At 40.1% G+C, this 12,961-nt stretch overlaps 1 protein-coding gene across 2 annotated transcripts; it reads left to right on the top strand.

The window, feature by feature from the left end:
* The first annotated feature begins 224 nt into the window (after positions 1 to 224).
* Positions 225 to 8,744, top strand: stx7l (syntaxin 7-like). 2 transcript variants are annotated; one of them, XM_073492303.1, is made up of 10 exons: positions 225 to 304; positions 2,213 to 2,306; positions 2,472 to 2,541; positions 2,768 to 2,858; positions 3,015 to 3,152; positions 4,589 to 4,635; positions 4,723 to 4,813; positions 4,928 to 5,000; positions 5,981 to 6,063; positions 7,182 to 8,744. In XM_073492303.1, the coding sequence occupies exons 2-10, from the start codon at positions 2,222 to 2,224 to the stop codon at positions 7,278 to 7,280; spliced, it is 777 nt and encodes a 258-aa protein (XP_073348404.1). In that variant the 5' UTR covers positions 225 to 304; positions 2,213 to 2,221; the 3' UTR covers positions 7,281 to 8,744. The 2 variants fall into 2 exon arrangements, with proteins under 2 accessions (XP_073348404.1, XP_073348405.1); XM_073492304.1 differs by lacking the exon at positions 225 to 304 and adding an exon at positions 339 to 675.
* The last annotated feature ends 4,217 nt before the right edge of the window (positions 8,745 to 12,961 follow it).

The raw sequence follows: 12,961 nt of genomic DNA, 5'->3' as shown, positions 1-12,961 counted from the left end.
CACAAAAATAGTTTCTATCTGTGCTGCTAAAGTAAAAAAAATTATATGAAAGTTAAATGACGAATAAGTATCGATGTCACAGTTTTATAAATGACAATGATATATTATTTTTTTTAAATATTATTTTGATGCATTTAATGACATTAACTTTTTTTTTTTATTTTATTTTGGCAGTATTAGTCCTCCATACCTCGCCTCGTCACATCTCCACCAATGAGTCTGCCTCCGCTCCTGCAGACGTCATGTGACGGGGGGCGTGGCCGAGAGTCAGGAAGTAACACCGCTGCTTCAAGCCACAAGAAAGGTAAAGTGGAAACTTTCAGCTAACACGAACATTCAGGGGAGGATTGACACCGCAGACACATAATCAACACTATCTCATGATGGGTGTCTTTAATATTTAGGAGCAAACAGATTAAAAAAATAATGATGTGTCAGTAAAACGAGGCAGAGAGGGAGGGAGAGGGAGAGATCTTCAAATCGTGCTGCGACTTTGATTGTAACTTGATGACTTTTGCTCCCTCTGCGTGTCGGAAAAGAAAGAGTTTAAAGTTCACGTTTAAAAACAAGAAGTGTGTCATCGTGTGTAGACGGTGTTCAGTCATGCGCTCCTCTGCATGATGTTGGAAAGTGATCGAGTTGATTTCCGCATTTCTCTCGCAGGCAGTTGGTGAAGTAAAGACACAAACACACACACACAGACACACACAGGCAGGAAGGGTGCAGCAGGTCCACTGACAGCACAGAGCAGCAGTCAGAGGAGTGTTTTAGGTTTAATAAAGAGGGTTGACATTATTATTTGTTAACATCACACCAGGGCTGAGCTGTGAGTCTCCCAGCAGATGGTTATTTGAATATCATTTTCAATCCTCTTGAGTCAGCAGCACAGGAAGTCTGCCTGACTGAGCCTGGGTACACACTCCCCACCCTGTCAGAGATCACAATTTAATTATTTAATTAAGTGCCACCTATTCTGATCATCGGGTTTGTATTTTTCTAAGAAACAAAGCCAAGATTCTCTGATTCAAGCGACTTAAATGTGAATACTATCTGGTTTGTTTACTCCTCTGTGACTATACAGAAAGATATAATATCGTTATCAAGATATGGGACTATATATCGTGTTAGATTTTGGATATCGTTATATCGTGATAAGCAGTGTTGGGCAAGTTACTTTCAAAATGCAAAATATTACATATTTCTAGTTACCTTCATTTTAAAGTAATATATAAGGTTACAATATTACTGTCTGTGTAGAGTAATGTATAACTTATTATGCTACGTTTTAGTTACTTCAGAAAAATGCCCAAATAATCTATATAGAACAATCAAATAGCCTAAATATTTTTAAATAAACAAATGTTTTTATATTTTTAATTGCAGGCTCAGTCATATGAAACACAGCAGACCTATACCTTCTGTAATGTAGCTTATAATGACATGACAAGACAAAAATCTCTCTTTCAGTGCCTTTTTACTTGAGTCCACAGAACAATGAATGCATGTCGTGATTCAAGAATGTAAATTAAAGTGCGCTCGGAGGATTATCCTCATCTTCATCATCTTCTTCTAACTGGAGGGGAGTTGCAGGCTTTTAACCTCTGTGTGGGAGTGTCCTCACAGAGTCGTTAAGGTCACGTGTGAGCTCTGAGTTTCAGAGTCGTTAGGGCCACTTGTGGGTCGTTGACTCAACCGACCAGCCCTGGCGACCCACATGAAGGCCGGTTAAGAAACTCAGAGCTCACACGCGTCCTTAACGACTCTGTAAGCTAATTGTTCAACACTTTATCTATTAAGTTTAATTGTTTTAACTGTTTATTGCAGCTAGTTAGTTTACTGTTCATCCATGACCTTTAGCTAACTAGCTATAACAGTTTATTCATCACATTTAGCTAATTATTCCAACTGTTTATGCGTTTAGCTCACTATAACAGTACAGCCTTTTCATCTTATTTAGCTAATTATTTCAATCGTTCCTCTATTATTTTTTAGCTGATTATTCCAGGAGTTTATGCATTCATTTTAAGTAATTGTTTCAGCTGTTTATCCATTATATTAAGCTAACTATAACAGTTTATTCATCACATTTAGCTTTTCATTTCAATTGTCTGTCTGTTATTTTTAGATATTGTTTAACCATTACTTTTGACGACCTCTCTGTCCGACTCGTGAGGAAATAAAGTGACAGACGTGTTGTCGTGTGTCCTCACAGCTCTCCATCATGGCTTACCATGCTGGGACTGCAGAGGAGCCCAATGTTTTGGTCCACAACATCAGCTCCAACATCCAGAAGCTGACGCTACTGAGTAATACACACACTACATTTCACACACACACACACACGCACACACACACACTCACAGAGGCCATCATCAGCTGCAACATTCAGAATACATGGACTTAAATGTGAATCATGGTTTAGACATGGAGATCCTTCTGTACAGACAAACAATGTATTTTCTCCTCTCCAGCCTCTGAGCTGCAGAGGGCAGTTGCTCTGCTGGGAACAGAGCAGGACAGCAGCCAGCTGCAACAGACGCTGTGAGTTATGGGGACTCGGTTGGTTCTGCATAAACGGTCTATTACAGTGAATATCTTTGTACAAATGCAGGTGGAGAAAAGGTTAAACCAAAGTTGTCAAGTGATCAGTCATAAAGTTATGAAGAATTCATTTTGATGCATTTTTTCAGCGGTCTTTTTTCTTTTCCGTCTGGCCTGTATTTCTCTACTTTCACAAAATCAAAGAATATTTGTATTTGGTCACCAGGCAACAGAAACAGCAGCAAGGCAACCAGCTTGCAAAGGAGACTGACCGACTGATGAAGGCATTCAGTGCACTTCCTATTGGCCCCGATCAGGTACTGGACTCAACTGAAAACATTCTTTCCCAAACAAAAGTATCAAAGCAGCACTGAGCCCAAGAAAAATTTCCCCACGGGGGCAATAAAGGATTTTGTATCGTATTGTAAGTTTATTGGCTTTTTTCATTAACATTTTCTTTCGACGTGTCATAGCGGCAAAGGAAGATACAGAAAGAGCGTCTGTTGAACGACTTCTCCGCCGCTCTGAACAGCTTCCAGAGGATCCAGCGGCAGGCGGCCAACGCAGAGAGAGAGTTCGTGGCCAGAGTCAGAGCCAGCTCCAGGGTGTCGGTGAGTAACCTGCTGCACCTGCAACATCACAGGTCCAGTGAAACAGTCAGTGAGTGACCGATACAGGGCGTCTGCAGGTCCTTCAAAACATCATCCTCAACAAATTTTAATCTTCCTCATGTTAAGAAGCTTTTCTGCACACTAACATCAACCTGATAAGTGAAGACAGACATATTAGGTGCAGGGTGGATATTTTACACATCCAACCAGGTGCATACAAAGGAGAATGAGAGGCAGTATGCACTCAGAATACTGTAAGATTCCCAAAAGTGTAATGATGAAACGTTTCAACCTTCAAAGTTTTCATCACTTCACAGACTAAGCTGATGTCACCCGGTAAGTGTTTGACTGAGAGAGTCTGCAAGGGGCTGAAATAGTGTAATAGGATTGGGACAGCACTTTTCACTCTGCTTTGTGGGTTTTGGGACTTTTTATTTTTAAACCATACAGCCTTATGATAATAACAAAAACCAGGAGTACTCAGAAACACAAATAGAGACATATCCAGTCAGAGGCTTCAGGGGAAAAGCTCCATATTGTTTCAGAAGTGATCCAGAGAGTCAGAGAGAGGAGGAAGTATCAGCTCTTAGGTATTGATGTAGAAAACTTTGGTTTGAGAATAAAAAATGTGCATACAGAATAATGAAAGCATCCAGATAATCGTTGTTTTTTGCATTTATGAGTTTTCTCAAGAGTTTCTCAACAAGGTTTGCTGACTCACGTTTATGAGGTGATGCAGAGATTGTTTTCTTCCAGCAACATCTCCCACTGCAGTCAACCAATTCCAGAGCTCATCTCAGCTTATGACTTATGTATCAATAGCTGCACATACATTAGCAGATGAGCATCAATAAATCACAATATCTAAATGTTTAGGCTGCACTTAGTTTCCTCATTGAATTCTCAATAAGTTGCTGATCAGAACTCAAAGGGAAGGTGCTGTTGAGCCTGTATTTCTTTGTTTTTATCAGCTTCTCTCCTCGTTGTGTAATCACATGTATTTACACTGAGAGTTTACAGAACGAGTTCCACAAGACGAACAGTAGCTCTCGCATTACTGTGCCTCCGACAGAGCCTTTAACTGTGACTGTTTTAGTCACCGATGCCCTCAGGAGAGCTGGCTTGCTTGGCAACTCTGTTCCCTCACTGCTTATCTGACTGCACAGTCAAGTAACTGTGTCTGCTGTGTTCACGCTGATAAGCGGGAGAGCAGTTCCTTGCTATTTTAAACATATCTTGACTGGGGAATTAAAAGCTACAAGTTTTATTTGCTCTGTGTAACCAAATTGTGTTTAACAAGGTATTACAGTCAGCGCCCTGAATGTACTGAGTCACCACAGCACACAAAATCACAGTATGTCCTCTACAGTGTATTTGCAGTAAAAAGGACACAAGCACAGTATTTTTTTAATCTAAACCGTATTTTCTTTTAACAGGGAGGACAGCCTGAGGACAGCTTTGGAAATATGCCTCCGTTCCCTGGGTAGATCCCCTGTTTATGATCATTACTATAATTTCTATTATTATTATTGTTATTACTATATTTTCATATCTACATTTGTTCCTGCAGTGATGCCCAGGTGCAGGCTCAGGCTGAGGCCATCACTGAAGAAGACCTGAGGCTGATCCAGGAGAGAGAGTCGGCCATCATGCAGTTAGAGGTACAAATAAGAGTCAAACGGTCGCGGCCACTGTTATGTAGCATCTCATCTGCTCTGTGTTTCTGTGTTCACCGTGAAGTCACGAACCATTCCTCTTTATGTTGCATGACTCAGTCTGACATCACCGACATCAATGATATCTTCAAGGACCTGGGGATGATGGTCCATGAGCAGGGAGACATGATAGGTGAGCTCCTCTAATAACTGAAACTGTGACATGACCACAGGAACGTGTCTCGGGTCAACAGTCATCTTTATTCATTGAAAAAACACTCTATATCATCCAAAAACTTAATCATATGTTTCCTTATCATATCCCGAACCCGTTAGCTTAAAAAAACAAGATATACCTGTCAAGCTGACACCACAAGCTCCTCTTAACAGTAACGTAAAATAGAAGATGCAATTGCTTTGAACATGTAGCACTTAGCTGCATAAATCTGCATATTAATGTTGAAAACTACAGTAATTGCTGAATGTCGCAGTGAAACAGCTTTTTAGAGAATATCTGCCACCTTAGTTTGAAAGTTTTTTTTCTTATGAATCAAAATGTTTGTCAGGAGAGGGCCACATTACTCAAATGTGCTGCAGGAATAGTTTCAAAGTTTTGGGAAATATGTGCGTACTCTTTCTTGCTGAGAGTCTCATAAGAAGATCGATCCCACTCTCATGTTTGTACGGTAAATATGAAGCTATAGCCAGTTTCAAGTTAGCTTAGCTTAGCGCTCAGGCAGGAAAACACGGGGAAAACAGCTAGCTTGGCTCTGTCCGCAAAACAAACAAGATCAAGCACGGTGACTAGTGAGCTTTGGAGGTGCTGGCAGATGGATGTTGTTTTTTTTTGGACAGATTTCCCCAACGCCCAGGAGTAGAGCCAGGCTTTGAAGCCTATTTGACACAGTGGCCAAACTTCTTTTTCTGTGTCACAGTCCTATGAAATGACTGGCTGCACATCAGAATTTGATCCATTTGGTCTAATAACATTTGGAAAGTCTAGAACAGCCACACAAGTGAATCATTTTATCCCCTATAAGTTAGCAGAAGGCTAATCTAGTACTTAGAAACACAAATGAAGACTTGTCCATGTTGATTTGCGCCACATGTGCTCCCCCCTTCTTCCCACCTGCTGCATGTACAATGTGTGTGTGTTTCCTGTGTGTTCTGCAGACAGTATAGAAGCCAACGTGGAGAGTGCCGACACGCATGTCCAGAGCGCCACGCAGCAGCTGGCACGTGCTGCAGACTACCAGGTAAATCTCCATGGGACAGTAAGGACGATGCACAGAAGAGAGGAAGGGCAAATACATAAACAAGGGATTAAAGGGAAAGTTCACCCAAAAATGAAAATTCAGTCATTATTTACTCAGTTTTTAGTTTAATGCTGATGAAGTCAGCTTTAAACTAAAAACATGACAAACTAGCTTCACAGCAAAACAGCACTGAAGAATTTTCCTAAACAACTGAAGTAGCTGGGGACCTGTTTTTAAACATATTTAAAAAAACACAAAATAAACCTTAAATGGCTCCATAAAAATGCTCCTCCAGTGTAATCCATGTCTCCGAAAAGCCTGAGATCCCACATTGATTTCAAAAGACGTTATTTACACCATTTTTTAAGATGAAATCTTCACTGTAGCTGCTAAGCTAAAGGCGTTAGCACGAGCCCCATCTGAAGTTAGTGCACCAGCTTGACCATGCGTCAATGGTGTAAATAAAATCTTTTCAAATAAATGTGGGATCTCGGGCCTTCTGGGATTTATGCCGGATAAGATGTATGGAGCCAATTATTTTAATTGTTTAATGTTTCAAAACAAGTCCCCATCTACTTCAGTTGTTTAGGAGAATGCTGCAACGCTGTTTTGCTGAGAAGCTCCAGAAATGTTTTGTGAAATACGAAACTTCACCTGACTTTCCATCGGAATGGGGATGAGTAGATAATGACTGACTTTTCATTTTTGGAATAACTTTTCCTTTAAGGCAAGAATCTAAGAATGGAGAGGCTTTCGCATGTACAAACATTTGAGAAGTTGGCCTGTAACTAGTGAAACAATGAAGAAATCTAAATCTGGCTGCTGTAGAGGTCTCCGAGGTAACAGTATGTGTGCATATATGACTCCTCCACCTCCTGCACAAAGACTCTCTTGTGTAACCAAGTTCTTAGTCAGCTCGATTTCGTAAATAAGACGTAGAGAAAGAGGCGTGAAGCTGAAATGAAAATAAAAAGTTGAGTCACAAGGTGATTCATGTAGTAGCTGTGAGTCACTTAATAACTTAGTAAATAAATCTGTCTCTTCATTCAAATTTAGATTATAAATCATACTTTTTCATAACACTAATAACCTCTTTTCCTTTTTTTTTCACCCCCCAGTCAAGGTCCCGGAAGAAGATGTGCATCCTCATGATAGTGTTGGCTGTAGCTGCTGTTGTTATCGGACTCATCATCTGGGGTGCTACCAAATCATCATGAGGGCTTCTTCTTCTTCTTCTTCTTCCTCCTCCCCTCCACCTCTCCTGTTTAGTCACCAGCCTGGACAAAAGGGTGAAGCAACATCCTTTCCTCTCCTGTCCTCATCCTCCTCCTCCTTCTCTCACCCCCACCATGAGGGAAGTCACGAAATCTGTCTTTCCATGCATTGATTACGATTAAGATTATCGCTGTCCTCGTCGACAGGACCACACACTCCTTCACTGTGAAAACAAGACGAGCCCTTGTAGCTTTGCTGTTAAATTCAGCTTTATTTGAATTATTATTATTATTAGGCATGATTTATTTTGACAGGAAAGACTGTCAGGGGGAGGTGTACACACACAGGTGGAGTATTGGAGTGTTCAGTGGCAGCCATGTTGGCTCCTAAAGCTCTTAATGTTAAATGAAGTTAAAGTACAGACAATGCTTCTGGGTGCAATGAAGCGGCACGTCGCTGCAGGTGGGTAAGAGGGGATTAACCTTCAGAAGCGTCTCGTCAAAATGTCATATTGCTGCCGCTGCTTTCCTTTATCAGGTTAGATGTTATAGGTCCACATGCTAAAAGCTTCTCTGAAATTAAACTATGAATCAAGTGCACTATGTAAATTTGGGAAGAAACAGAAGTCAGCCCTGGTTCACAGTACATGTAGCCCAACTGCATTCAGTTTACTGCAGTCCAACTCCCACTTTGTTGTCTATTGTCTCCTGTGTTATAAGTTATAATTGATTAAAATTAATAGTTGATTTCTGTTCAAAATCATGTTGTTGAAGCCTAACGATAAATCAATAAGTACTGTTCATTCCCATCCTAGATTTTCATTACACACCATTATTAGCCAATCATTTCAAGTACTTAGAAGACTTTTTTTTGATACCGTGTGCATGTGGTGTTTTTCCTTTGTTTTTAACTGTACAGCTTAGAAAGATTGCATGGACGTTAAGGAAAATCTTTTTTTTTTATTGATTTACATACTTGTCACGTCACAGATGATCACACACAAAGAATGTAAGGTGCCACATGTACAGTAGATGGTCCAGGCGAAGGTCGAGCAACAGCTGGAGTTGTGTTTTATTGTTTGTTTTAATGTGCAGTACTTACAGTATATGTGCTTCATGTAAAGGCCCCACACACCACACACGTGTCCTCAGTTATGTGTTTGATTAGACCTCATTCCATGTTGAAGTTGGCCTGTGTTGGTTGACAGCGTGCCTGTAGGGCCTTTACTCACGGAAAAGTCACGTATGATTAACCTACAATACCTGTTTTTATTTCTATACTCCTAACGTGAAGAAACCAAACTCTTAATAACCAAAACTAGAGTATGTTAAAGCAAACACTAACACTTATTTTCTACAACTCTGTGACCCGAATGAAAAATGATGATCACATGTATATTTTGAATACTGAGATTAAGCTGCCTACCATGTGCTGAATAAATTACCTGAATGTACCGAACAATGAAATGAGTGGAGTAGTTTTTGATGATTTTTTTACGATCCCATTATTTTAAATCAAATTCTAATTAAAACCACTTAAAGTTCAGTCTTCTTTCTTTCCAACGTGAAGGCGACTCATCCAAAGGGAGAAAGAAAACTTTAAAAAAAGATCCTTTATTGATTTCTTTGAGAAGAGGGTTTACTCTTGGGAAGAAAACCAGAATTAAATTGAACTGAACTAATAAAAATGCCAGAGATCCTTTATGGATTTGTTCAGGAAGAGGGTTTCCTAGGGGCATGTTTGCAAAAACCGAACTTTGTAACAAACTGAATTTCTATCTTTTTGTTGTTCACTGGTGAATCACTGAATTTTGTAGAACTCTAATCTGTATTTTTAGTAAATATAATTTGAACTTGACTGACCCGACCCTCCAAAAAGCCCCCAGGATAAAGTCAAAAAGTCAAGTGTTGTAAAATCTTTTTTACACATGAATTGAAGACATGTAAATGACAGTTGTCAGGGCGTAAAGCCAATGATCTGATGATCTTTACAAATCCAGGTGCAAGTCTTTGAACAGTATAGCCATCATTGTTGGAGGAAATCTAATTGTGACACCCCTAATGGCCACATTATTCTGCAGAAAAAAATACAAACATCAGAAACATTATTTATTCCATAGTTTAACATTCAAAATTAAATAAAAGAGAAACAGACTGGCCAGCTGCTGGATGAGAGTCAGTGGACAGGTTGCTTTACTTATCATTTGGTCCTTATTCATTTAGCTACAAATGACTCCAAAAACACAAAGATTGAATTTCATAACTCTCTCAGGAACATATATAAGGAAGTTGAACGAGTAATGGTCTTCCTACGTCAGTAACTGTTGATGATTAATTCAACTGTATCCATCAGTAGAGGGCAGTAGATGCATTTTGGTGGTGAACCTGGAAAACAGTATGTGTCCTCAATTGACTTTCCTCAGGAAAATAAATGTTTATAAAGGTCAGTTTGCCTAACTTTGTTGCATGGGCTAATAGGGACTGACGGCTCAAAGTGATGACGCTTGATGAGCATGATGTTGGCAACAGCTGTCGTTGATTTAAGATGGTCATCAGTTGTATCGGCCTGTGATGCAAGAGTTTGTTCCTGTTTTTTCAAACTGTATTAACTCAGTGTTTTCTGCTTGTAAGAACAGCCTCCAAAGGCTCAGATTGAACCTTGTTGTTGAATAAGGACCTCACTAATTGTTAGGGATGAACCAAACGTGACAAGGTACCATCTGTGTAAAAGTAAAAATCTACATTTATGATGTCACAAACCACATTTTTAATAAAGAAACATAAAAAACACAAATTAAAGAGGTCCAACGACAGATCCCTGTGGTACGCCTTTTGTTAAAACTGTTTTTAAAACAGTCCAAAAAGAGTTTAAACACACGTGTCATCTCCCTGTTTACTGCACAGACTGTCAAAAGTAAGGCAGCCATGAGAGAATGAGATCAAGGAGCAGACAGGAGGTAGCTTGTATTTGTCAGAACAGACGGTGTTAGAGTTGGATTGAGATGTGGAAGTAACAGACTTGCTGTGACGCAGAAAGCAAAAGTTTCCTTGGCCGAGTGGCAGATGAGGAGAATTTTGGACACAGCGTTGTAAATATATCACTGGGGCAGAGGACAGGTTGAACTGGGCGTCAGTAGGACAGGGAGTATTTTGGGCTGGTTACACACACAGAAAGTAGCAGGTTGCTGCAAAGAGCTGAGCAGGATTTTCCTTCCAAACAGAACGTCACAGCGGAGGAGGATGAGGAAAGTTTGACCGAGCGCAAAGGAAGTTTGAGCTGGATAGACACATACAGTAGGGACTTACTGAATTGTTTTTTAAGGGGACATGTTTTTTTCCCCTGCTGATGTAGAAAATCACAGACAATAGCAAAAGCTGGCCTCACACAGAAGTTTCACTCTGTTGTGACGACGATGAATTAGAGAAATAATTCATCCGGGCAAACTCTGAGCTCAGTGAAGTCGGGTCTTTAAGTGCGTCATTAGAGAAAGGTTTGGAGGAAATAACAGGTTGTTATTCGCTTTCCTTTCCATTAGCAGGCTGAAAGTAGCTCCTCTAAATATATAATTGCAACAGTGAAGGTGACTCTGGGGCAAAGACACAGAGTTATGTGCCAATTAAATCTGGTTTTGGACTAACAACCACGTGAGCAGAGGCTGTAGGGATATTATAAAAGTACTAGTGGGAGAGACACATTAAAAGAAACAAAATTATTTTTAACATAATGAAATTGTCTACTTTATTTTGTATTGGTATTTTGATTATAGGCTGATTAAAGGATAAGTTAACCCCAAAATGAAAAGTCAGTCATAATCTACTTGCCCCCGTGCCGATGGAAAGTCGCAGTCCACAAAACATTCATGAAGCTTAACAGCAAAACATCCTCCTGAACAACTGAAGGCGATGGGGACTTGTTTTATAACTAAAAAAATGACATCATACATCTCATCTGGAGTAATCCAAGTCTTCAGAAGAGAGAGAAGAGATCCCAAATCAATTTAAAAAAGAAACAAACTTTTTAAAGCAAAAAGTGTTAGCATGCACCCCAACTGAAGTGGCTGCACAAGCTCCAAGTTGTTTGTGGGTGAGCAGATAATGATTGAATTTTCATCTTTGGGTAAAACTTTTTTCAATGCACTTCATATCACATTATATTTTATACTTCCTGAAATGTGCACATGCTGAATATTAATTTTATACATTTTCCTTTGCATCTTTCCTAACCCTAACCCTATTGCTGCCAGCAGGGGGCAGTGCTGGACTGCCTGCCATAACTCTCACAGTGTAATAAGTCCACAACATACTACTAGGTAATGCTATTACTTTGTAGTGGAAATAATCTTGGTACAGTTATACAACAGTTACACACTATACTGACACACCTGTACACAAATGCAAGGGGTTAAGCATGTGATTGGGATGATACGTCTCATATAGTAGCCCAATAGACTAGTTGGACCTTTATCACAGCCAATCAAGGCTTTGATATCTCCCGACTGAGGGTTTTTATACTCCGATCCATGTTAATTAGCTCAGATCAAAGTCCAGACTGTCCTTCAAAGTGGCTGCTCAGATTCAAGCCCCTCAGCAGACATCATACAGAAGAGTCCTTGTGTGAGATAATGAATCCCTGCTCTGCTCTGGGGGCACAGATCAGCTAATAATGACTATCAAATAGAGCAGTAACGGCTATTGAGTAGTACATAACTTTTTCAGCCAGAAGCGTGTTAACAATAGCCTCGTCCTTGTCATAACTGAGTCCTATTTTTATGCATCCTCTTGTCTCCTCTCCTCGTCTGTCCTTCCCCTCTCCATCACAACAGTGCTGTATCTATGGCTGCAGATGCCCTCACTATTTTTATGCCTAGCTTCAGCCCACAGGATGTCACCCCTCTTTCAGGCCAACCATGTCAATAGAATCTGGATCTACCTCAGGGTAATGTTGTTTCATCATGTATTTTGAAGGGTTACTTAAGAGTGACATCATTTCAATGCTGTACAGCTGATATATAATGTGAGTTTTGCTGAGTATGTTGATTAAAAAGTAAGAATTTTGATTGTAGTTCTGTTATTTTTAGCCTCATTTGTCGGCTTGACTAATCATCATCGATTTTCATGCCTGTGTCAAGATTAGGATCCCTGCAGCTCCAAGCCCCCAGGCTGGACCACTAGCTGCACGGCTAACTAAGCTAACTAGCCAACAGCATCAGTTAACAGTTACCCTGGTGATATGCTGCCCTCTATTTGTTCATTCTTACATATGGCACCTTTTAATTTAATACATTTTGCATTTTTTAATGTAAAGCCATAGCTCACATACTGTGAGCTACAAAGTAACTCAAAATCATCAGTAAAGTATCGACACTTCTGCAGGCGCACTAAGATAAAAGTTGTGTGTTGTCAACATCCTGTAACTGAGCATCCCAGTCTCCATCCGTGATCCCTGACTTGTAATCCTCAGGTCTGGTCCAGAGCCCCAGAGGGCAGCATTCCTCTCACAAGCCCAGGAATGTAAACTTTACTTTGGAGTCCAGCTTTCGGTCCAGCAGGAGGAATGCTGTTAAAATGTCCTCTCTCTGAAAAAGAATATTTAGAAAAAAAAAGCCCTCATAAATAAAGATGTGGTAGGGCTGGCACTGGTGGGATGACAACTGGCACTAGAACAGAAAAACTTGCTGGCGGGG

Source organism: Pagrus major, chromosome 22 (assembly GCF_040436345.1).
Source record: "Pagrus major chromosome 22, Pma_NU_1.0".
In the NCBI taxonomy this organism is placed as follows: Eukaryota; Metazoa; Chordata; class Actinopteri; order Spariformes; family Sparidae; genus Pagrus; species Pagrus major.
This window is presented reverse-complemented; position numbering and strand designations above follow the sequence as displayed.